This window comes from Schistocerca gregaria, chromosome 2 (genome assembly GCF_023897955.1).
Source record: "Schistocerca gregaria isolate iqSchGreg1 chromosome 2, iqSchGreg1.2, whole genome shotgun sequence".
NCBI lineage: Eukaryota > Metazoa > Arthropoda > Insecta > Orthoptera > Acrididae > Schistocerca > Schistocerca gregaria.
In genome coordinates, this window is record NC_064921.1 from 30,822,145 (window position 1) to 30,849,849 (window position 27,705).

Below are 27,705 nucleotides of genomic sequence, written 5' to 3' on the forward strand. Positions count from 1 at the left end.
TCATTGGTTATTTTACTGCCTAGCTAGCAGAATTCCTTAACTTCATTGACCTCATGACCATCAATTCTGATGTTAAGTTTCTCGCTGTTCTCATTTCTACCACTTCTCATTACCTTTGTCTTTCTCCGATTTACTCTTAAACCATACTGTGTACTCGTTAGACTGTTCATTCCGTTCAGCAGATCATTTAATTCTTCTTCACTTTCGCTCAGGGAAGCAATGCCATCAGCGAATCGTATCATTGATATCCTTTCACCTTGTATTTTAATTCCACTCCTGAACCTTTCATTTATTTCCATCATTGCTTCCTCGATGTACAGATTGAAGAGTAGGGGCGAAAGGTTACAGCCTTGTCTTACACCCTTCTTAATACGAGCACTTCGTTCTTGATCGTGCACTTTTATTATTCCCTCTTGGTTGTTGTACATATTGTATATGACCTGTCTCTCCCTATAGCTTAACCCTACCTTTTTCAGAATCTCGGAACAGCTTGCACCAATTTATATTGTCGAATGCTTTTTCCAGGTCGAGAAACCCTATGAACATGTCTTAATTTTTCTTTAGCCTTGCTTCCATTATTAGCCGTAACGTCAGAATTGCCTCTCTCATCCCTTTACTTTTCCCAAAGCCAAACTGATCGTCACCTAGTGCATTCTCAATTTTCTTTTCCATTCTTCTGTATATTATTCTTGTAAGCAACTTCGATGTATGAGCTGTTAAGCTGATTGTGCGATAACTTTTGCACTTGTCAGCTCTTGCCGTCTTCGGAAATGTGTGGATGATGTTTTGCCGAAAGTCAGATGGTATGTCGCCAGACTCATATATTCTACACACCAACGTGAATAGTCGTTTTGTTGCCACTTCCCCCAATGATTTTAGAAATTCTGATGGAATGTTATCTATCCCTTCTGCCTTATTTGACCGTAAGTCCTCCAAAGTTCTTTTAAATTCCGATTCTAATACTGGATCCCTATGTCTTCTAAATCGACGCCTGTTTCTTCTTCTATCACATGAGACAAATCTTCACCCTCATAGAGGCTTTCAATGTATTCTTTCCACCTATCTGCTCTCTCCTCTGCATTTAACAGTGGAATACCCGTTGCACTCTTAATGTTACCACCGTTGCTTTTAATGTCACCAAAGGTTGTTTTGACTTTCCTGTATGCTGAGTCTGTCCTTCCGACAATCATATCTTTTTCGATGTCTTCACATTTTTCCTGCAGCCATTTCGTCTTAGCTTTCCTGCACTTCCTATTTATTTGATTCCTCAGCAACTTGTATTTCTGTATTCCTGATTTTCCCGGAACATGTTTGTACTTCCTCCTTTCATCAATCAACTGAAATATTTCTTCTGTAACCCATGGTTTCTTTGCAGCTACCTTCTTTGTACCTATGTTTTCCTTCCCAACTTCTGTGATGACCCTTTTTAGAGATGTCCATTCCTCTTCAACTGTAATGTCTACTGCGCTATTCCTTATTGCTGTATCTATAGCATTAGAGAACTTCAAACATATCTCGCCATTCCTTAGTACTTCTGTATCCCACTTCATTGCATATTGATTCTTCCTGACTAATGTCTTGAACTTCAGCCTACTCTTCATCACTACTATATTGTGATCTGAGTCTATATCTGCTCCTGGGTACACCTTACAATCCAGTATCTGATTTTGGAATCTCTGTCTGACCATGATGTAATCTAAATGAAATCTTCTCATATCTCCCGGCCTTTTCCAAGTATACCTCCTCCTCTTGTGATTCTTGGACAAGGTATTCGCTATTACTAGCTGAAACTTGTTACAGAACTCAATTAGTCTTTCTCCTCTTTCATACCTTGTCCCAAGCCCATATTCTCTTGTAACCTTTTCTTCTACTCCTTCCCCTACAACTGCATTCCAGTCGCCCATGACTATTAGATTTTCATCCCCCTTTACATACTGCACTACCCTTTGAATATCCTCATACACTTTCTCTATCTGTTCATCTTTAGCTTGCGACATTGGCATGTATACCTGAACTATCGTTGTCAGTGTTGGTCTGCTGTCGATTCTGATTAGAACAACCCGGTCACTGAACTGTTCACAGTAACACAACCTCTGCCCTACCTTCCTATTCATAACGAGTCCTACACCTGTTATACCATTTTCTGCTGCTGTTGATATTACCCGATACTCATCTGACCAGAAATCCTTGTCTTCCTTCCACTTCACTTCACTGACCCCTACTATATCTAGATTGAGCCTTTGCATTTACCTTTTCAGATTTTCTAGTTTCCCTACCACATTCAAGCTTCTGACATTCCACGCCCCGACTCGTAGAACATTATCCTTTCGTTGATTATTCAACCTTTTTCTCATGGTAACCTCCCCCTTGGCAGTCCCCTCCTGGAGATCCGAATGGGGGACTATTCCGGAATCCTTTGCCAATGGAGAGATCATCATGACACTTCTTCAGTTACAGGCCACATGTCCTGTGGATACACGTTACGTGTCTTTAATGCAGTGGTTTCCATTGGCTTCTACATCCTCATGTCGTTGATCATTGCTGATTCTTCCGTCTTTAGGGGCAATTTCCCACCCCTAGGACAAGAGAGTGCCCTGAACCTCTATCCGCTCCTCCACCCGCTTTGACAAAGCCGTTGGCAGACTGAGGGTGACTTCTTATGCCGGAAGTCTTCGGCCACCAATGATTTATGATGTAATAACTGAGTCCACAATAGTCTTCTGCTCTGGAATTGCTTAGTTAGTTTATCAATTTGCAAATGTCATTTAGGGTGATAGGGGCTTAAGTAAGTTTCTCACTAGTCTGTATTGAATGGATGAGTAATGCTTCTGCATCTATGGTAGAATTATTGAGTGGAGTGGATTTGGCACTTTTTACAAAATAATCATTGAGTGTATCACAGTCTATAGGGATGTTGTTTTCTTTATTGATGTTATTAATTTCCTGTTTTAGCATATGGCATTCCAGGCTGCTTTAGATTTATTTTTGGAATTCAAAATGTATTCATCATTTGCATTGCACTGAGCCCCTTTTATTTCTAATTTGTAAAGTTTTTTCATATTTATGTAATTTGCCTTGTCTTGATCACTTTTATTAGACTTATCCTTCAGAGTTAGAAGTAGTATCTTAAGTTTGTTAAGTTTTGGAGTGTACCACTTGTTAGTACGACACTGCTTATGTGTATTATTCAGATGTTGTCTTTGGTTACAGTGGGGAATGTCTTTTCTACAATTTACTTAATTTCTGTGAGTAAAATAGTAAAGCAGTTATCAATTGACTTATTATTATTATTAATTTTATGAGACCTATCAATTTCCTGTAACTCATTAATCATGTTGTTTATGTTGGATTCTCCTAGAAGTCTATAAGTCACATGTCTTTCTTTAGTGTTGAGTTTTGAATTTTCTATTTGAAGATATAGTCCTGCATGATCTGATATTCATAATTCTATTATGTCACATCCAAGAGCATCTTTATATACATTACTAATTATGTTATCAAGACATGCATTCTGTCTGGTGGGCTTTTCACTAAGACAATAACAGTTCGATTTCAAAGAATAAACCACATAGATAACATTTTTCTTCTTTGACCTTATATCTATGTTAATATCACCTACAATTATAATTTTATGTTCTTTATATTTGGACAACAGCAAAATAAGTGTGTTAATTTTTTCTGTAAATGTTATTTCATCAGATCTTGGAGTTCGATACACTGAGACAATTACAATTTTTTGTGCATGTATTACCATACCGGCAACTTCAAATATGCCTTCAAGGCACATTTTGCTAAGGTCTACTACTGAATAATCTAAATCTAATTTGCTCTTAATGTAGACTGAGACTCTACCATGTGAAATGCTGCTTCTGCAATAGCTAGTAACTAGCAAATGTCCTGGAGGAACACACAAGTCTATTCCAGACTCTTTCATCTAGTGTTATTTGATACACAATAAACTGCAGTTAATTTTATCAAGCCAGTACTGCAGTTCACTGATTTTACCATGAAGTGATTGTACATTTATCTGTAGAAAAACGTTGTTATCTGCACAGAAAGGTATTTTGATGTCTCAAGGTCTTGCATGTTCGTTTATTTTCTCCGATTGATCTAAAACAACACATTTGTCTGAATTAATTATTTTGCTGCAGTTTTCCCTTAATGTGGTTTCTACCCTTCTTTCCCCTGTAAATGACCCCCGAAATAGGGTCTAAAAACTAGACAGTTGTGTTGTTGAATTTCATTTATAATTTTGCTTACCTCGTGACAGAGAAATTTTTTATACTGGTAATTCAGATGCTCACTGTGCTCAGTGTGCAGACTTTTCACCAGTCTGTTAATATCTACTACATTGCATTTTGCATAAGTAGAGCATAACTCTTTTATTCTGGTGTTGGTTTTGTGGATTTATTTATTCACACACGCATTATACATGTCTATGAGGTATCATCACAACAATAGTGTTTTTGATCATATTTACATTTTAAAAAATCTCTCAAACCTGTTCTGCACTTTCCAGCTTCGTTATGACCTACATTGTTGGCACCCATCACACAAACGATGTCACTGTTCTTCATTGTATTCCTGTGTTCTGAGACACATTCAGTAATGTTTTTGGTTGTTGCGCTGGGTTTCACAATGACAGTTGCACCCAAATCCGTATTCACTTCCTGTAAAATAGTAGCTAGCTTTCTCCCGTGATTGTCTGTTAGAAAAAGCACATTGCATTTCTTTGCCTGCTACCTACAATTGCTGGTGATTTTGATTTCATCATTTGCCATTTTAATTTAATTTTCCTGTTGGATGTCATGTTCATTTTCAATGTTTACGAAGTTGCTGCTGTCTTCTGATAAAACACTGAACCAATTTTCAATGTTTATGAAGTTGCTGCTGTCTTCTGATAAAACACTGAACCAATTTGTGCATACAAGACCAGTTTTGTTTGACGAATTTTGTTGAGAGAAGGTTACTTTTTTACTCGCTAGGCAGTCCTTGAGAAACAGGGAAAATGTTTGAATGCTTTACTCACTTTTGATCAGTATCTTCACTTGGAATGGAGTTTGAATTATTAACACACTTCTGGCCGTTATAGGCATTATTTTCCACTATTGCACACTGTGATGGTTGGTGTACAGGAGCTTCAAATCATTAGTAGTTTTCTGTATTGCATTTTTACTTGGTATTTCGCTTGATGCCATTGTTTGTAACTCATGGTTTTCATTTTTGAGATTAGTGATTAGTGAGTTCTTTTGTCAGAGCAGGGTCACAGTGCTTTTTCTGGATACTTCTTAAATGTTCATTTATCTTCTCGATTTCACCTTGACACTTTTCGCATGCACCACTTTTTACAATGTAACTGTAAATTTTAGAAGCACTAATATTGTTCACATTTGCACTTGATGCCATATTGAAGATACTATGTACAATTAATGAAAATACTAACATTAACAGACAATTTTCCTTTGTACATCTATTACATAATATATTTAATTTCACATTATATGAACCAAGTGTAGGAGTTCACTGCATATGGTCAAAACTATAGGATGTGTGACATAATAGACAGCCATTACAAAATTATACACTATGAATGATGTGCAATTCAGCATCTAAAGAAATAGGTATGAGAAAATATAAATAAATTTAATTTGTTTTATGATGTTCTCCATAAATCATGAAACATACAAATATTTCAAAAAATAGGTAAAAATATAAAAAAATATAAGACAAATATATGCAATAAAACCCAATTAGCAACATGTTGTAAAACAATGATAAAATAACAGAAAATTCAAGGCTCAGGATATGAAACTCTTGGAAGCATATGTATGTACATATTCATTCCTGCTCACAAAGAGTAAAGAAATTAAGCATCTCTGCCAAAATACTGAATTTCATAAAACTTGATTTCTTAGACAACTGAAAAAAACTGCTCAAACATTTATTCACATTTAAAGACTGAATAGATCATTTCTTTATTTTTTAATTTTTAATAAAAATATCACTTTGATCATTAATCATGAACAAATGTTTAAGAATTTTTTCAGTTGTATAAAAAATGAAAATTTCTGAAATTCAGTGTTTTGGCATTGAAACTTATTTTCACTGCAAATTCTGAGCAGATATGAATATATATTGAATGTATTTCCAAGAGTTTTCTTTCCCCATCCTTGAACTTTGGTATTTTGCCCTTTGTTGTTCATGGTGTACATAATCGATTTGCCAAACCATGTGACAGTTGCAGAAACGGTGATGTTTGCTGATGGCGCTAGCATTTTTATAAGAGGATACACTCAGGATGATCAACAGCAGAGTGCCTCTAGGACAATAAATGAGACAGGAAAGTGGTTTAGTGATAATTTTTTGATCATAAATAAGGATAAAACAGTACTTATGAAATTCAGTAATATTAAAATAAAAGCTAGAAGAAGAGTGAAAGCTGAGTTAGAGAACTATGTTATTGCACAAGCTCCATACATGAAATTCCTTTGTATATGGGTGGATGAGCACTGGAGATGGGAAAAGCATCTAGAAGTTTTGAGTAAAAAATTAACTAATTGCCGCTATGTGCTACGCCTGCTTCAGGAATGCTGCAACACTGAATCATTGCTGTGTGCCTATTATGCTTACATGAACAGTTTGCTTAGATATTGTGTGATCTTCTGGGGAAATACAGGTATGACAAAACAAGCTTTCAAACTTCAAAAAAGGGTTATTAGAATAATGAAAGGGATTCCCTGCAGAGTGTCATGCAGGGGTATATTTAAAGAATTTAAAATAATGACTCTTCCTATCTTATACATCTATGAATATGTGTGCTTTCTGAAAACTCACCAGGAATTTTCTACATTAAATAATCAGATTCATAACCATGAAACAAGAAACAGGAATGATTTTAACAGAGACACCCACAAAGGAGCACTCTACGAAAAAAGTGTAAACTACCAGCCCAAAATACATTTTAGTGCATTGCCTTCTACAATAAAGAAAATTAAAGAATTTCATAAATTCAAGGTAGATCTTAAACAATTTGTACTAACACACAGTTTTTATAGCATTGAAGAATATCTGAATCTGGAAAAGTAATATTATTTATATATACTGATATAAAATATTTGAATTTATTATCCATGTTTTTGAAACAAAGGTAAGAAACTATAGTGTAATTGACTACATCCATAGAATGTATATTGTTAACAGATGAACAAATAGATAGATAGATTGATTGATTGTTTTACATTTGTTGCTGTTTGGGTTTTATTGCATATATTTCTATTATTTTTTTATATTTTACTTATTTTTAAATAGCTGCATACTTTCTGACTTGTGTATAATATCATAATTTGTTTTATATTTATTTACATTTTCTTATCAATGATTTTGGCCTTGTATACCTTCTTCCATAGATGCTGGTTTGCATATCATTCACTACAATTTTGTAACAATTTTCCATTATGATGCCCACTGTTATACACTAGCATTACCTAGTTTTAATTATATGCACTGAATTCTGACATTGACTTTTATAATGTAAAATTAACTATATTGTGTAATAGACAGACAAAAGAAATATGGCTGTTAATGCTTAGTATTTTAACTAATTGCAGAATATTTTTCTATTTCAAATATTGTGATGCATCATAATCATCATGACTGCAATGCCACCTAGTGCCTTCACTTTACACTATCACTGTACTGTAAAGTCATATTTGTACATGAAACTTTCTGGCAGATTAAAACTGTGTGCCGGACTGAGACTCGAACTCAGGACCTTTGCCTTTCACGGGCAAGTGCTCTACCAACTGAGCTACCCAAGCACAACTCACGACCATTCCTCACAGCTTAAATTCTGCCAGTACCTCGTCTCCTACCTTCTAAAGTTTCATATCAGTGCACACTCCGCTGCACAGTGAAAATCTCATTCTGGATATTTGTACTTGCTCGTCACTACTTAAGGTTGATTTCATATGCACAAATGATATTATATATTTTTGGTGAGTGTTTTATTTCACTGTGTAATGTTCATCTTTTAATATTACCTTAATCTTTTCTCATTGATGACTTATTGTAGCCTTTGGAAATGGAGAAAGTCACAGTGCGCTCATGAATAAATACTGTGGTCAAGACATATAAAAGTGTCAGAGAATATTTACAGCCCTCTACCTATCATTCTTTTAAGGACTGTGAAGATAAGGTTAAACCAATTGCTTCACAAACAGTGGCAATTAAGCAGTTATTCTTTCCATGTTCCGCATTCAGTTGGATTGGGATGGTACACAAACATGTGGCACAATGCTAAGTAATCTCTGCCATGCACTTCAGAGTGGTTTGCAGAGTATATACATAGATGTAGATGACAATAATAGTAGTGGGAATAGATAAGCCTCAAGTCCAAGTGCTATCATTGTATATCTTCCAATTTGTGTACCTTTATGTTGTTATCCATCTGATAAACCAGGAAAATTTCACTCATGAAGTCTTTGTTTCCATATTAGCTAATAATCATCCCTCTTTTTGTGAATCTTGATATAACAATAACTGCATATCAAATGTGTCTGTTCAGAGTGATGTATTTTTTAAGGTTACCATTTAGCATCATTATTGTATGTTCAAAGGCTTATGTAACCAACAAAAGCAGCAACAAAATCACAGATGTGACAAGCCACACACAGGGTGCGATTGACATGTTGCACATGCTTGGAGTCTACAAAGACAGCTGCAAGTCTGAGCAGCAAGTTAATGAAGAACATCATAATGAGTGCAGAAAAACTATAGAGTTCTGAGAATCTCACATACTAACTACTCAGCTACTTCCCAATAAGACAAAAATATGAGATGTGATTGTAACTGTACAGCAGTCTGCCAACATGCAAGATCAGAAATAGACAACAAACAGTCCTTATGAAGCCCTGATACAGTCGATGAATGACATTTTCAACCAAAAACCGTTAAGTTGTATTTTATTAATGGACTAGTTTCAGTCATATGACCATCTTCTAGCAAACAAACAACCTAAAACCGTAACAGTTTAACTACATTTTATGTTTTGCATGGACATCGTCACAATCAAATGCTATAGTTTTGTAAGGAGCTGGTCATAAGGTGAACTTTTTGTAGTTGATTATCACTAAAGTGAGCACTTACTTATTTCTATAACATGCAACAACTATTTCTGTTTCCAAATGATGGTACGAAGAAAGATTAGGGTATAACAGTCTACTGAGAAAGATGTTATTAGGTGAGGAATGCAAGCTCAGGATAGGAATTTTCTCTCAGTCTTTTCTCAACAGGAACTTTAGTATTCAGCTTCAGAGCCTTAGGAAAACCTAAATCTTGATCTGCAGATGTGGATAAACCATTTCTGAGTGTAACATCAGTTTCCAATAATAAAATTTAACCCAGTTTTTTTCTCCTAAATGTACCCCTCCTCTTTCTCTATGATAAAGTTGTGCTACATAATACTCTTTTTCTCCATCATTATTGCGAATCAAAACTGTGTGACTATATCTGTTCTTTTCCATATTCAGTGTGTTAAGAAGAGATCACTTTTCAAAAAAGATTACTGAATATTCATTATCTGGTAAACAGTCTGTGTAACTGTTTAGGAGATCTCAGGGTCATCACTATGACCCTGAGAACCTCACAAATAACATCATCATCCAATTGTGTAAGTTCTCATGTGCTGCACAATGCCCAGAAATTTCTGCTTGATTTCCCACAAAAGGTGAAAGCCATGCCATGTTGCTAGCAGATCAAACACGCCACAGTTTTACTACTGGTTCATTGGGCTGTACCATATTTTGATGAAGAGCCATGTTGCCATAATTAGGTAAGCTCACAAAATGACCTGGGTTAGCATGGCCAACTTACATTACCTCCCCTCCCTCCACTGAGCACTCCCTATGTAATCTACATCCACAGGCTCACATTCAAGGCCAAAGAGGTGATTGTGTTGGTGACTGTGACTGGGAACACCTAGTGTGGGGCCCTGGCTATGGAGGCATGTATGTAGGCACTCCATCTGCCCTGGCCACCAGCTTGCTGTGTTTATTGAATGTCTTCTTAATTAAACTCATTGCTGGTAATCAAGCCTTGCTGGGACTACAGCTGCAGTTCCAGTTGTGAAACTCCTCTGGTGTGTACCTGTAATGACAGTGTACCAGTATTTTGACATCTGTGCTAAAATCCTGATGCTGTAATCATGTGAGTCCCAGACAAACAGTGCTTTGTGACTGCCAACTTGTCAGGACACATCAATTGAGTGTGCTGCTAGTATGCTATCAGTTACCTTCAATGGTGCAAACTGTTTGTTCAACAAATGTTCTGCCGCAATAGCATAGGACCTTGTATACTCTAGCCTTCTGAAGACTAAAATCTGAAGTCCATCTGCCACTATGAATGGACAGTACATGCACGCATTGTTCAACCAACTAATATGCCAGAAGAAACTGATGAACTCAATGTTGCCAGTGCTTCCTAGCCAAGTCCCTAACAAATGATCATTATTTGCTTATGTTAATAGTACTGATGAGCCCTGAAGATTTTAAATGTGGTATTACCTGTAAGTAATGATGCAAAACAAGCCGTACAGCTGGTAGTTAGTAGTGAAAGCAATTAAGAAACTGAAGGTTAATGGAAAATGAAAAATACTTACTTCCTTTATTTCTGTTTCCTGATGGTGCATGAAAAAGACACCAAGATACATCATTATTAAAAGAAATAGAACATTTTCAACACACCCAAAAAGTGGATATATATTTCTTAAGTTACCTTGAACTGTCACATAATATGTAATCTCATCTTTCCCAAATATGTTTTCCACAGAGCATGTGTAATTCCCAGCATGTGAAGCTGTAACTGGACTGATGTAAAGCTCCCATTCGTCATTAATTTTCAAACTGCTCTCTTGTATTGGTTTTTCACTGTTTGGCAGAAAATTGTTTTTTATCAGTTAGCGGTAATGTTCTTAAACTAGATAGTCTTGGTCTTACATGACAATGTAAATTAGTGTTTTTAATTTATAGTTAAAAAAGTAATTCTATAGCCACAACATGTTCCTGATGATCTTCTTTCTCAGGTTACCTTCCATTAAGAAGGTTGATGCATGCAGTGATTTGTAAATAATAGATTTCAGCTATCAGTCATCCTTTTTAAACTTTATTGGAAGATCTAGATTTCAGCTAGAAACTAGCCATTCTCAATGCACTATCATTTGTTATCAATGCGTGTAATGCCTGTTGGTCGGGCTTCATCCACAGTTCATTGAATACGGTATGCAATGAACTGTGGATAAAGCCTGACCAACAAGCATTACATGCATTGATCAAAAATGATAATGCATTGAGAATGACTAGTTTCTAGTTGAAATCTAGATCTGCCACTAAAATTTAAAAAGGATGACTGATAGCAGAAATCTATTATTAATGAGATCTTCTTTCTGTTTGAAGTTCACAGTCTGTGATGTGCCTCATCATAAGGCCCTATTACTGAAAACTTATTGAAATAGATATAAAACTTACAAAAACAGAAACTAATAAAATTTGCTGTGAAACAGCTAAAACACATCCAAGATAGATCCAATACCTAGCTGACTATTATAAATTAATCACTCTTTGTTGCTACAGGAATTCACATTTATTTCTGAGGTTGATATAGCTCTTTCTAAAGAATGGATGCATTTGGGATGATCTGGATCCCTGCATGTTTAAATACAAGCAATAAACATGGAACAATAACATCACATACATGTATTAGCAGTCAAAAACCTCAAATAGTTAATTGAGAAACAAGTATACATGTAATTTCAGCACTAGAAATTTTTTTAAAATTTGTGGTAAGGGCTATGGGAGCACACTGCTGAGGTCATCAATCTCTAGGCTTACTCACTACTTAATCTAACTTAAACTAACTCATGCTGAGGACAGGCAACACACACACCCATGCCCAAGGCAGGACTCGAACCTCCGAAGGGGAGGGCCGTCCAAACCATGACAAGATGCCTCAGACCGCATGACTACTACAACGCAATGAACTAGAAATGTAATTTGTAAAACAGAGGGGTTTCCTTACCCCAACAAAATAATTAATCTGATGTTCAACAGTCAAAACTTGAAACAAATGACAAACTAGGCAGTAGAGTTTTGCTCTCACATTCTACTGCTTGGATGTTTTGTTTATTTAATCATTCTTCTACTAACAGAATCAATGTGTGGTCTTGACCATGAACAATTGCAACTAGCAGGACAAAATTATTATAATCATGTGGCCAGTCTATAAATATATCAGGACATTATTGGGGAAAATTTTTAGTCTGACGGCTAGTTAATAATCTATACTACAGCAATTAGCATCTGCAATGGAGGAAAGAGGGTAGACTTGTCCCTTGGAGTTTCTAGAGTACAGACCTTTTAATTTTTACAAAATTCTTATTCATTTGTAAAAATAACAGTCAAAATTGCAGATTCGGCACTAATGAATGCAACAGAAAACATTGTGGGTTTAGTAGGCATTACAAAGTTTGGATTTGTTTGACTGTCAGGCTGTTCATGGGAGATTACAACATTTCTTAGATTAAGTTCCCACCTGTTCTCTGTCCCTTCCTTGCAAAGTCATTGTCAATGTGCAGTTTCAACAGCCAGCACAAAGTAAAAATAGTTACATCCAACCCCAAATTCTCAGAAGGATAGCAATTTCCTATGCTGTACAGCTCTGTCACCAAGTAGCTTAACTTTTGTCTGAGAATAAGTTTGCTGAGATTACTTTTTATTAGATTCTGAAGAAAATGGCCACTCTATTTATTTTCAATGTGTTCATTCATGTTTCATCTGTTGACACAAATGCACCAATTAAACGAAGAAATGCCATCTTCTGCACTAGAATACAAAAGAAGGTAAGAATTTCAGGTTAAAAGATAACTTCTTCTAGAGTTGTAACCTTCTCAAACTGTATGTTTTGCAACACAGAGCAACATGTAGCTACTGAGTTATGATTTCTGCAGTCCAGTTGCCAAGGATGCAAAATAATGTGGAGTCACAGGCTGTTAAGAGTCTGTTCTAAAAGGCAATTTGATGCCTGTGTTGGAATGTGCTGCATAACTTGTCAAATTTAAGCCTCGGTTACCCTTATAAATGTAGCTTCCAAAACATATTCTGCTCAAATTCTATTATACCCACCAGCATTAAAAAATGAAAGTCATTCAAATAATGCATTTAATTAATTAACATCAGATATTAAGTTTTGTAACCAATAAAAATGTTGGACTTGACATCACAGTTAAATAAACATTTTTATTTTTTAACATGTAATCCTCCTCCTCCACTTTGATGAGTACTAATCTGTGACATTTATCACTAGTTATTTTTGTTGATGTCCAACAAGATTTTCTGAATGAATTTAATTTTTATGTGTATTTCAGATTTTTAGTTCCCAGTCTCAATCAAATGTTATTTGTAAATGAATAATATTTGTGAATCTTTTAGAGCTTTAGTTCCTAACTCGTTGGGGGGTAATCAAGGTTTAACATCTTGTCAATGACAGTTTCATTGGAAACAGAATACAAGTTCCAATTGGGAAGGCATGGGGACTGAAATTGGCCATGTCTTTTCAAAGGAAATGACCAACATTAACACAATCAATTTTGAGAACTTACAGAAAACTAAATCTGGATAGCTGGATGGGGTTTGAACAACCATGGAATGACTTACCACAGTATATTATCTTTTTCAGTAAACTCATTAGATATGCTTCATTTAACTACACGAGGATGTAATTTCAGATGGTTAGATCAGATTTCTATTTTCATATCAGTTGGAATTGAATTTTCTGTTCTCCATTTTTATGTTTCTCACGATTCTACACCATAAATTTGTAATCCCTGTAAAAGAAACCATAAGATCAGTGCTGAAAATCCCCCAATCTTACATTCCTTCCTAGTAAGTTTTAATTCAGTTCTACATTCTTATGTGCTGTCTCACTTGACTTCATCTCATTTTCTTGCTACTGACATTTAATGTGACTGAATTCGTTCTACACCAAAGAGCCAAAGAAACTGGTACACATGCCCAATATCATGTAGGCTTGCAGAATTTCTGCAACACGATGTGGCATGGACTTCAGTAATTTCTGAAGTAGTACTGGAGAGAACTGATACACTGAATCCTGCAGGGCTGTCCATAAATGCCTAAGAGCATGAGGGGGTATAGATCTCTTCTGAACAGCACATTGCAAAGCATCCCATATATGCTCAATAATGTTCATGTATGGAGAGTTTGGTGGCCAGCAGAAGTGTTTAAATTCAGAAGAGTGTTCCTGGAGCCACTCTGTAGCATTTCTTATCTGTGGGGTGTCACATTGCCCTGCTGGAATTGCCCAAGTCTGTTGGAATTCACAATGGACATAATGCATGCAGCTGATCAGATAGGATGCTTATGTACATGTCACCCATCAGAGTCATATCTAAATATATGAGGGGTCCCATATCACTCCAAATGCACATGCCCCACACCATTACAGAGCCTCCATCACCTTGAACAGTCCCCTGATGAAATACAGTATCCTTGGATTCATGAAGTTGTCTCCATACCCATACAGGTCCATCTGCTCAATACAATCTGAAATGAGACTCTTCTGACCAAGTAACATGTTTCCAGTCATCAACAGTCCAATGTCGGTGTTGACGGGCCCAGGCAAGGTGTAACGTTTTGTGTCGGGTAGTCACCAATTGTACATGAATGGGCCTTTGGCTCTGAAAGCCCATATCGATGATGTTATGTTGAATAGTTCACACATTGACAGTTGTTGATGGCCCAGCACTGAAATCTGCAGCAGCCTGCAGAAAGGTTGTACTTCTGTCACATTGAATGATTATCTTCAGTTTTCATTGGTCCCGTTCTTGCAGGATCTTTTTCAGGCTCCAGTGATGTTGAAGATTTGATGTTTTACTGGATTCCTGATATTCATGGTACACTCATGAAATGGTCATACTGGAAAATCCCCACTTAATTACAACTTTGGAGATGATGTGTCCCATCGCTCATGTGCCAAGTATAACACCATGTTCAAACTATCTTAAATCTTGATAACCTGCCATTGTAGCAACAGTAACTGATCTAACAACTGCATCAAACACTTGTTGTCTTACAAAGACATTGCCAACCACAGTGCCGTATTCTGCTTTTTTACATATCTCTGCATTTGAATATGCATGTCTATACCAGTTTGCACCATGGATTCTGGCTGGCAAAGTTAAGGGAATATTTTAGGATATTTCAGAGAGGGGAGACTTGAGAGAGGAAATGCTGATGTAATTCATAATTGGCAATTTCAACACAACTTCCAACATTTAGCTTCACCATGCAATAATGATTAAACTACTGCTAGGTTGTGGCAGCAATGGAAGAATAGGACAGTCAAAGTGAAGTGCTTTGGACCGACTCAATACATGATGAAGAGACCCCACCGCCACCTTTTCTTGTGCCACTTGCAACTGAGACTCATCTTTTTGCACATATTTATCAACAATATCAATCATCAACCTTTTAAATTCCAACAATGAGACTTGAAGAATACGCTTGGTCAAGATGAAGGAAACATTGGTCATTTCTGGCTAGTGAGTTCTTATTAGGTGGCAATTTGTTACATCACCCAGCAGCCAGTACAGCCACCTCACCACACTAACACACATGATAAGTTAACAGACCTTAGCCTACAAAACATTCAAAAGTCCTACAGCACTGGATTATAAAGAATAAACTCTGCACCTCATAGGTGACAATTTTATGAACACTCATAAAATCAACTGACATACCAAATTGCTAATCCATAAATACAAAAAAGAAATATCAAAATTTTACATCATCTAATAAATCTATTAGTAAAAAAGTGATTTTTGCCTCTAGTGATATTGTAGAGTATATAACTGAAAACACTATCACTTCTGCTAATGATGTACGAGGTAATTGCGGCATTTCCAGCATACTACTGCCACAAATTATACCTAAAAGCATTCTGTTCTTTGAGTGTTTTTACATTTTATGCTTGCCTCAAAAAGAGAAAATATTTGAAGCCTACATGGTGGAATAAACTGAAAAATGTGAAATATGGTGAAAACTGCTGGATTACAACATCTCAGATATTTGTAACATCTTGAAAGTTTACTTTCCACCTGCATCCAATTACTGTATAGCAAGATGATGTCACACTAATGCAGTGGCTTATGGAGTAATAAACAAAAGACTACTTGGCGGCTTATTCCAAAGTACAGCTGATGTGATTGGTGTATAGGAAGTGGATTGCTCACAGAATCCATTTAGGTTTAATGTATATAGTTATACCATGTATGCCCTTCACTACCATACACTAATTTTACTTACAGCAGCTCTGCACGAAGCCTGTCCACGGAATCTGTAATATATCATGCCTCTATTGACTGCAGCCAATATAGGCTACTCCATTTGCCATGTGCTGCATGACTTTTAATGGGATGTGATCAGTGAATAGTTGTACAATGACTTGTTTGTCTTTGTTGCACTACTCAATGGTGTTTAATGCACTGTAATGGCAGATGGATTGTTACAAATATAATGGATGTTCAGACGATGAAACACTGAAATCACAGCAGGCTTAACTTTATTTTACATTCATTTGTGTAAATAAATACATCCTGCGAAGGAAAACTTTTGTGGATAAACACGCTTTCACAAAAGCTGCTGTTTTCACTACAGAAAGCAATGACCTCGAAGTACGTGGTGTACTGTGTAGGTTATTAAGATGGCCTGCACCTATAAATAAATATATATACCCCATTCCTGTGTGACAAAGATATCATAGGGAGGTATGATTATCTGAGTAAGCTAACAGAAAATTGAAGGCTAAACTATCATCAGTTATTTCATGTACCTCATTTTCTTCCCTCAACCAATCGCAGTGTCTGTTGGTCTTTTGAGCAGGGCTGATTAAGACATATGAAATTGCATTTTCCCAGTATTGTATTAATTGAAAGTTATTATATGTGGAAGTCGCAACTTTTAATTTCCCTACTGAGCTATGTCCTAATATCCACCTCCCAATGTGATGAGGATTGCATTTTTAAATGGACTTTCTCAGAGAAAAAGTCAAAACAAAGAGAGCATAGCTGCCACAGTCATGCTGGTAATGTTACACATCATTGAGGAGACAGGGTGAACATTAAGCTGTACACCAAAACCCAAGGGAATTAACATTGAATTAATGTTCCAGAACTGCCACAATGTTTCTTAACATACACACATCCACACCTGTGCATGTTTCTGAGCATATGAAGTCTGGTGTGGCTAAATGATAATTACTTCAGCTCTGAATCTCTCTTCCCCAACCGCTATATATGGCGCCCTATACTAGGGCGTCACTATTGGGAGAGAGTAGCAAGTTTGTAGTAACTGAAAATAATTATATGATTTTGTAATTTTTCTATTATACTAATTGTTATCTTTCTCTGTTCCATTCATGAATGGATTACTATATTATTATAACGAGAATGGAAACCACACTATGTGCAAAAGATTCAACAAAATTAATTGGTGAATTAATTCTGGAAGGACTGTAAAAGCCAATGAAAGACATTGAACATAACATTAATTTTAGGGAAATGTGCACATACAATTGAACTACGTCAAGAATATATTTTGATATGTGTTGGCGAGGCATAACTGAATAGGTTTTTAGTGGTATCTTCACTATTACAAATGGAATATTTCATTTTCAAAAGTATTTGTTTATTTAGCCATTTTGTAAAATTCTTGAGAGATGAGTACACAACTTAGGCACACTGTTGCCAGTCCATTGCCTGATAGCCAGGCACAAGATGTCGCCAACATGGATGTGGCAAAAATGAAATCAAAACTAAAAATGTCAGTTGCAGTGATGACAACCAATTACCCTTTTTCACTTAACATTGACACAGATGACAGTAACATTACAATTCCAAATGATACAATGATTACAGTAGATGAAACAGGGTCACAATTTTCTCCAGGAAGTATTTTTCCCCCTGGTGAAAATTTAGCATGTGACAGAGCGGACTTCTTTGCCTTCCACACTCACACCTAATACAAACATGACTGGAAAGAGTGCACTAGGCACACTGGAAACCCTCATTATGATGCAAATGTTACATAAAGTTATTTAAATAAAGCTTCATGGTTTAAAGAATGAGTTTAAGGAAGAGTAAAAAAAAATTAGTAATCTTAATGAACAAAATAAAACACTTAAGCAATGTTATGATGAAAAATTTAATGATTTTTTCAAAATAACAAAATGAATAATTTAATGTGTTTTCAATGCAACAGACAGATACACAAAGGAAATTACTTGAACAGCAAAAGTAAACTCTTGATGCTTTCCAAACTGACATAACACAACAGTTCAATGACTTGCCAAAAGATTTGCGTAGTGATCTTTCAAATGAGCCATCAGATAAACTTGTAAGTATGGGGAAAGATCTAAAACACAACTGCTCGCTAATTTGTCACAAGATATAAATAATTTAAGCCAAAATGAGTCATCAGTAGATAAGATAGAAGAACACTTCTTGGTAAAGGTTCAGGAGATATCTAAGGCTCAGAAAAAAAAAATAAAGCAAGATCAGTCACAATTGCACCAGAATATAAACACACTCACAGATTCCACTTATGGGTTGCAAACAGCACACAGATGTCTACCTCAATAGGTGCAGTACCTGTCATTGCAACTAGGCAGCATAATTTTAAATACTCAGTTCATAAGAAAGGAGCAAGAAAGTATATATAATGATATCAAGGAAAGAAAGGACAGAGCCAAGGCTGATATGCTGAACCAAGGCAGCACCTTGACACAGAAGGTAGGCCAGGAACACAAGGGTTTTGTAGATGTGATTGAGGAAGCAATGAAGATACAGAAGGCAGAACAAAGAGCTGAAATAGATTGGTAGTTGAAAGCACTGGAGCAAAAGCCATGGACTAACATCATTAGTAACAATGAAAAGGAAAGGAAACATTCAACCCTAAGTAATCTGTAGTGTCACCGCCAGGCACCACACTTGCTAGGTGGTGGCCTTTAAATTGGCCGCAGTCCGGTAGTATACGTCGGACCTGTGTGTCACCACTATCAGTGATTGCAGACCGAGCGCCGCCACACAGAAGGTCTAGAGAGACTTCCTAGCACTCGCCCCAGTTGTACAGCCAACTTTGCTAGTGATGGTACACTGACAAATTACGCCTTTATTTGCCGAGATGATAGTTAGCATAGCTTTCAGCTACGTTATTTGCTACGACCTAGCAAGGCGCCAGTATCCGTACTATTGATATTGTGAATCATGTACCATAAAGAGCGACATTCTCCATTAATGGATTAAAGTTAAGTATTCCACCAGCTACGTCTGTTTTTCTGAAGTCTAAATTCCTTGTCCTGTTCCAGACCTCACACCAGCCTGCGTGAGCTAAAACGCGTACATTTCAGCCTCCTGTAGTAATGGTGTAGGCTCTCCTGCCAACCACAACATAATCAGATGTCAACTGACAGGATAGATAAACCAAACAACTGTCTGGAATTGAACCCTAAACTGTCAGGTGAAATAAATCGCAACTATAAAATGCAGCAGGCACTGCTAACTTCTGTCCTTATTGCACAGAGGTGTGTGGAATATGATCCAATACATCGAAACAATGTCACACCAGCAACAGACAGTGCTGCATGCCTTTCTACTTTGCTCATGGATGAGGACTTATTACAAAGGTAAGCAAGCAAACCCAGTCATGTTCGTAATACCCTACTGGAATGTTTCCCCAAGGAACTGGACTAAAGCACAGAAAATATGCTTTGTGGTAGTTTATACACAGGGTGATGTTTTGCTGTGGGTCACTGGCATGGCAGAAAAGTGTCACACCTATGAACAGCTGGAAAGTACATTCCTAGACAAGTTCTTGTCCATTGCAGAACAAGAGAGATGACACACGGAGGGCTTAGAAGAGAATCAAAGTAGCATCTAAATAAAACCCTTTACTGGACAAATCCAATGTAACACACAGATTGCCCTAAAAATTTTGGAAAACAGACTACCGGCTATAATACAAGAGTAATTGTTCACCACTCCTGAGTACAATGTAGAGAATTTCCTCTCAGTTCTTGATTCCATTGATCTTATCTGTAAAGAGAGATCTGCACCAATGCAAAGTGACAGTGCGCAGGCAGACCCCACAAGAACTAACAACTAACACGGCAGGAATGGTAATAACAACCAACACAGCTAGCAGCATGTTGATGAAATGTGACCATGTTGACCAATCCATGCAACAAATAACTTGCTCAAATACTCTGAGAATCAAAGATAATGAAGATAGCTAGCAAATCACCATGTAGATGATCATTGAGCCACAGTCAGGCATGTAGAAAAGACAATCACACTGTGAGAACAAAATTTTTGGCCCCAGCCTTTGTTAGAAAATGGGATTACACACATACATTTACTCAATCACTCAGTTACAATTCGAGCACACCTGACTGCCATCTTCAGCCAATGCGTCTACAGTCTCTGAGAATCAGATGCAAACAAACCAGTCCTCACGCCTCCCTGCCTCTCATCCGCAGCTGCTAGGCTAGTGGCAAGAAGTGGTGGCATCACTGACTGCAAGCTGAGGGGAGTGGTAGAAATGGTGGTGGTGGTGGTTAGTGTTTAACGTCCCATCGACAACGAGGTCATAAGAGACGGAGCGCAAGCTCGGGTTAGGGAAGGATTGGGAAGGAAATTGGCCCTTTCAAACGAACCATCCCAGCATTTGCCTGAAAAGATTTAGGGAAATCACAGAAACCTAAATCAGGATGGCTGGAGATGGGATGGAACCGTTGTCCTCCCGAATGCAAGTCCAGTGTCCTAACCACTGCATCACCTCGCTCGGTCTGGTAGAAATTGCAGAAGCAGCAGGTATGAGGGAGTAGGGAGGCAGTGCATGTACTCAGCTGTGCTCAGTCAGCATGCATGCATGACATCTCAGTAAACAAACCGTTTCATCTAGTGAGACAAAAAACGACACCCCCAATGGTTTTGGAATTCCCTGATTTCCAGAACTTGTGGCAACCTTGTAGTTAAAAGGTGTTTTCTTAAAATATTATATCTGTGCTGATTTCAAAGATAAGCTGTATCAGGAAGATATTACCAAATGTGAGGATAAAAATAAAGACACAGTGCAGGCAGTAGTCAATGGTCAAAAACTTGGTATAAGGATTCCGACAGTACTTCACCCGAAGCTACCGTATTTACTCGAATCTAAGCCACACTTTTTTCCAGTTTTTGTAATCCAAAAAACCACGTGTGGCTTAGAATTGAGTGCAAAGTAAGCGGAAGTTCTGAAAAATGTTGGTTGGTGCTGCCACAACTAACTTCTGCTTTGTAAGCACAAAAATAAATACTGGTGCCAAAACCTCTGTGTCAGTAAATAACTTATAAAAAGGTGGAAGATGAGCTTTTTTCTCCACCCCGAGTTTTGACCACTGCTTTTTCATACATTATCCAATGAAGTAAATACAAATTCCATATTGTTCATCTTCAAATGTAGCAGCCTTTCAATGTACTATGAAAATCCGACTGTCAAGACTGTTTGGGATGTTTGTCAATATGGCCAACTCTATGTTCTGAATTTTTTCCTACTTGTCTGCCTAATAAACTACAAAACTAGAGTGAGACAACTGCAAACATGGAAGAATATACATATCATGTCATGTTTACGTTCGTATTATTATTATGCCTAGTAGTGGTACAGTCAGAAATGAAGCACAGCAATTGACTAGATTTTTAAATCTAAGATGACTCTAATTTCTGTGTAGAATGTAATGTACTAAAGAGGTGTCAGCAAAGATTTTCAAACAGAGAAAAATTTTTGCTAAACTCTTGCTCAGAACATCTTCTATCATACTCAGTCTACATTTGGTTATTGTTGATCACTATCAACAAAGCAGCAGTGTAAGTAACAAAAAATAGCAGTCTCTAGTCATTGTTTCACTAATAAGACAATATCACTTTTTTTTTTTTTTTTTTTTAAGCGGTGGTAGAGTGCACAAAAGCAAGCCATGCCACAGCAACAGGCCGTAACCACTCATTATCAGAATGCCACAAACAATGCATGACACAGTACAGTAATGCATTTCCAGCTTAGAGTGAAGTAAACACCTATAATAAAGAGAACAGAACTTATCAGATCAAAGAAAAATAATCAACAATTCAAACCAGACAAAGCACATGAAAAAAGAAGGGTACTCATATAAATAAGGAAGGAGAGCTTGACACATAGCAATGGCTACCTGGTAAAGCTTAACTGCTAAGCTTACGACTCGAATCAAACTAATGTAGCTGTATCATCATTCATTCGTCCTAAATTGTGTCTCATATTACAATGGAGTAACTTTGTTTCGTTTTGGAGGTGCGGCCTAAACTTTTCTCTCCCCTTGAATTTCAAGTCTCAAATTTCAGGTGCGGCTTAGATTCGTTAAATTTTTTTTTCCTTGATTTCAAGTATCATTTTTCAGGGGTAGCATAGATTCAAGTAAATACGGTAGTGAGACAAAAAACGAGATTTTTCAGCTGGTGCAGAATAATGATAACAGGTTGAAAAAAAAATTAATGATTTACCAAGATTTATTTTTCCACCAATGCCACCCAGCACAGAGAGAGTGGTGTGTTTGTTTGCCAGAAGATCACATTAATGACTTCATGTTACACACTCACTATGTTTCGAGTCACTATGGTATCTCCAAGTGCGTTAGTAAGATAAGCACTTATTGTTACTCTCCAAATTTAAGAGGAAACGTTCTGCATGTAATACAGAAATCTGTCATGTGTCAGAAGGCTAAGCTTACAAATAAGTCAAAACTAATTGAACTACACCTGATACTACTTGAAAGACCTTTGGAGATAGTTTCCTTGGATGCAGATGGACCGTATCCACAAGGGAAAGGAGGTGTAAGATATGTTGTAGCACTGTCAAATTGTATATTATGTGATCTGTGATGGTGAGCACCATCATCAGATTCATCATGGATTATCTACCCTGAGTAGGAAAGCCAGAAATACTGTTGATGGACAACACACTGTATTTTACAGGCAACCATTGGAAAGAATTCATGAACACTCACAACATTAAATATATACTTGTATCCAAGTTATCCCCAGAAGCAAGTCCCTTAGGGAATATTTAAAGAATTTAGCAGATTTATCTGAACTTACACCCCTCACAAACATGAAAGGTGGATCAAATACATTCCCCACTCTGGCAAGTTGCTAACGATCTCCCATGTAGCTCAACTGGCCTTACACCTACGGAGAAGCTGTTCTGACAAAAGACAAGTTGACAATTGGAAAAAACCTTTAATCAAGGTTCCTAGAAAGCAAATATCTATCTATAGTGCTACCTGAGACCTCTGTTCTCTTCGTGTTGCTCAAATGTTTCTGATTTAAATAATGACACAGTTTTTTTTTTTTTTTTTTTTTTTTTTTTTTTTTTTTTTTTTTTTTTTTTTTTTTTTTCTTCTTAGCACTACATATTTCGAGAATTTATTCTCACTGGCAAGTTAAAATATTTATGTAAGTATTTTAGGAACATGTGTGTTGTGCTTTCTTGCACTGTATGGTGTCATCTTTTTGAGGTTATGGTACAGTACTGTGTCTTCTACATTACAGAGAAAAACACAAGCACAAACACACTAAAATTTCACAAACTGTATGAATGATGATTTGCATATGTCTGGTTTTCTGCATAATGGAGATAGCACAGCATCCTATAACCTCAAAAAGGCAGCTGCATTGCAAGAAAAGCAGCACAACACAAAAATACTAATGTAAATATTTGATCATGATGATGAGAAATTCTCAAAACATGTTGTGCGAAGCACAAAATAATACATAAGTAGTGCAGTGTTCCAATACAATATTTAAAGAATGAAGGCAGTTGCAGGCTTTCCAAAAACATTGATCAAGATGAATGAAATTCCATCAAATGTCCTGCTTCCCACTTGTGGTCGGCACTTCTTGGAAAACCAGTTATACAAAATGTTAAAACTGAAGACATTCTTAATTGTTCTTGACACCACATTCCTTTGCAACATCTTGTTTTCTTTTATGTGTCTTCGTTATATGCATATGATGAAAAAATTTGATCAGCCTATTTCATTGATTTTGGTAACACAAATTTTGTTGCTGATTGGCATCACATTGCAGATAATTAGTACCAATTTTAATAAACAACAATGTAGTAAATGCTGTAAATTACCTAATTTGAATAAAAATTATCATTGGTAGTGAGTGCTGCAATGAGTCCACTGGTTAAGAATCTGTTATGCAGCTTAATTTCACTAATATATGTATAAAAGCAGGGCATGCTTATTCTACCTATGCCATCTCCCCTCTAAAGTGTGCCAACTTAATGTGCATGCATCATTTATGTCAATGAGTATAGCAAGGAACCCCCAAGTATCAGCCCTTGTCCTCAGATCCTTGCAAGAAGAGAGAAAATTTATTAATTATAAATGTGACTTCTACAGAGGAACAGGAAATGAAATGATTAGTAGTGATACAAGGGACCCTCTGCCAAGCAGCATATGATGGATTGCGGAGTATCAGTGTAGATGTAGTTGTAGAACAGAGGATAGTGAGATCCTTTTACTTTTCATAACACACATATTATAATTATAATTAAATATTATAATTAAAGTTAAACTTCAAAACTGCTGTAGAAATAACACCACTGTTCAGAATGATGCCAAATTGCAGCAGAATATTATTGTAGAAGGGAGAAAACGTATGGCAGAAGAAAAATAAATAGTTACAAAATGTACCAATAGATGGCACTGTAAGTATCATAATTTAATAGTGGTCGACTAAAAACAACAAATGAATCATACAACAATGCCTAAGGTGTACATTTGATGTTAAACAACATGGGTGTACAGGTGTGATACTTTTAGTTATGTAAGCCTATCCGCCACGGCAAGGTCATATCACATCGGATGGGAAAAATCAGTTTTTAACTGTCCTGAGGCCGAAAATCACATAAAAACCATAAATCAAAATCCAATTGGATTATTAATTTCCATATGACTGGTGCAAAACAAGTTCAGTATGCTGTCCACTGTTTTCTGCAAGAAGCTGAAATCGAGATGCGGCATGTTCCACAACTCATCAAAGTGTTTCCAGGGTTACATTTAGATTGTGTTGTGCAATGCATGCCTTCAAAGCAACTAAGTTTGCAATTGGAACACTGCACACAGTGCCTTTCAGATAGCCCCACAGCCAAAAGTCACACAGATTAAGAGCAGGTGAATGGGACTGCCAGGCTGTAGGGAAATGGTGGCTGATAATTCTAGCATTTCCAAAATGGCACTTCAGCAGCTGCTTAACTGGATTTGCAATGTGCGGAGGTGTGCCATCTTTCATAAGAATGATCTCATTCACACATCCACACTATTGGAGACCTGGAATGCTGTGGTTGTTTGAAAGACACTCATAGCACTTACCAGTTACTGTACAGGTAACAGAACCATGAGCACCTGTCTCTTCCAAAAAATATGGACCTATGATAAATGAAGCTGTAAACCCACACCACACAGTAACCTTTCCAGGACGAAGTGGTACTGGTTGATTTGTGCACGGATTTTCAGTTCTGATTCGAAAATTCTGTGTATTGGCATATCCTGTCAGATGGAATGGACATAGTCTGTCCGCAAAATCTTCCACTTCCATGAAAGCAAGAAATGCTAAGGCAAAGTTCTCTCTTGCTGGCAGTTTAACAGGAAGCAACTCCTGCACATGGTAATTTTGAATGGATAGCAAAAAAGGATGTTTCATAGGTTTTTACACACAATGCTCACATTTGCGTCCAATGTTCGGGAAATTCTCCATGCACTACATGCTTGCACACCACCACTCGTCTCCTCCTGCATTGCTGTGGCCACTGCTTCCACTGATGTCAAATCAATTCGTTTCCTCTCTCTACCAGGTTGTACACCAAAAGAAGCAGTCTTTTTGAATTTCCAAATCATTTTCTACGGACTCACGGCAGTCGTCAGACCAACTGTCTTTTGAATCCGTCAGTGTCCAGAACTTCTGCAGTATGATGTGTGCACAGTCATCGTTCCTGTAATACAGATTTACAAGCATAGCATGATCCTGCACTGAGACAGTCAAGGCGAATGTCACAGATGTGAAAGGAGGAAAATCCATGTACCCAGGGTGTTTTATACCAACTTCAATGGGTTGTACGCATTATAAGTGTTTTAATTTACGCATTCTGACAAATACAGCACCATCTACTGATCAATTTTCACACAATTTTTTTTTCTGATGCCATACATTTTTCCCCTTTTCCGATAATATTCTGTTGCAATTTGATGCCATTCTGACCAGTGGTGTTATTCCTACAGTGTTTTGAAAGTTTAATTTTAATTACTGTCACCCTGTATGTGCAACACATTTCTCCAAAAAGTACTTCAAGGAAATGAAATTACACTTGGATGTATCAAATTTTAACAAATTTGAGATATACGGTTTCTTTAAAAGGAACCTAGGACTTATTTTCTTCAACAAGAATGCTACATGCATGTACACAAAACGGTCTGTGCATGCATGCACTGATCTCTTTGGAGCAGGATTATTTAAGGCTTTGGAGCTAGTCAGAATTATTTCCTCCAATCAGTGAAAACTAGTTGCAACTGCCCATTGCCCACAACTCAAACAGCTTTCACTCAGTCACAAACCACAGGAACTGGGAGAAAGGCTGCATTGAACATATTCGCATGGTTGTGTGTTTTGAAAATATGTTTCAAGCTCAGTGTAACACATCTTTAGATTTTGTACTTCACAGTTTTCAGTTTAATTCACCACATGTGTTTTAACTGATAGCTTGTGGTTGCAGCACATTGAGAAAAGCTCAATTACTTTGTACCCAGGTACCAATTTCAATTTTTTGATGTGTTGTTACTTGCTGTTACACATCTGTGATTTTTTAAGAACTGCTGAAATTCATTACCAAAATTACTGCATAAACATTTTAGTGTATATTTAAGAGGATTACAATTTTAATCATATATGCCAATTACATGTTTTTCCTCAATTTTGCATTTTTGAAGTCTGGACCACATGAAAATGTAAAATAGGGATTTCACTGAATGAATAACTGACAAACATTTGAGATAAAGTGAGTATTGTGTACATCATTTCAATTTAGTTTATGGGGCATGACATGTATGAAACTCACCAAATTAGTTGTATATAAACTGGCAATTTTAGAATCTTGCTCTCCCTTGAATAAAGTTCTGCTGACAGCCATTATTACAAATATAATGAAAGACATATTACTTACAAAAGCAAATACTTACTTCTTTCTCCAGAGACGAAGTGGTGCAGGTTCTCCAACAGAGTGGCAAGATAGGTGCAAGTCTTCATGAAGTACAGCTATCACCTGTTGTGTGAAAGATGCTATTCGTGCAGGTACATGACTTGCTGGAGCCTGCACAATATGTCTGGATCCAGCACCTTCTCCTACTGCTGTAAATGCTGACACCCAGAATTCATAACGATGGTGCAGCTCCAAATGAGAGATAGTGTAAAATGTCTGTTCTGCAGGGATTTCAAAGTTGTCCTTGTCCTAGAGTGTAAGATTACATATTAATCAATAAAAATAGATATCATACTCATAAGACCTATGATAT

General features: G+C 36.8%; 2 protein-coding genes across 2 annotated transcripts in view; both read right to left on the reverse strand.

The window, feature by feature from the left end:
• Nucleotides 1–10,913, reverse strand: part of LOC126336261 (Down syndrome cell adhesion molecule-like protein Dscam2) — a 103,081-nt gene extending 92,168 nt beyond the window's left edge. The window contains exons 1-2 of the mRNA XM_049999757.1: nucleotides 10,771–10,913; nucleotides 10,655–10,672 (exon numbers count right to left, since the gene is read on the reverse strand). The gene's annotated coding sequence lies outside the window, so the exon portion shown is untranslated. The remainder of the gene's footprint in view (nucleotides 1–10,654; nucleotides 10,673–10,770) is intronic.
• Nucleotides 10,914–13,819: 2,906 nt separating this feature from the next.
• Nucleotides 13,820–27,705, reverse strand: part of LOC126335624 (Down syndrome cell adhesion molecule-like protein Dscam2) — a 178,530-nt gene continuing 164,644 nt past the window's right edge. The window contains exons 11-12 of the mRNA XM_049999079.1: nucleotides 27,373–27,641; nucleotides 13,820–13,873 (exon numbers count right to left, since the gene is read on the reverse strand). Coding sequence (XP_049855036.1) covers nucleotides 13,852–13,873; nucleotides 27,373–27,641 — 291 coding nt within the window. The 3' untranslated portion in view covers nucleotides 13,820–13,851. The remainder of the gene's footprint in view (nucleotides 13,874–27,372; nucleotides 27,642–27,705) is intronic.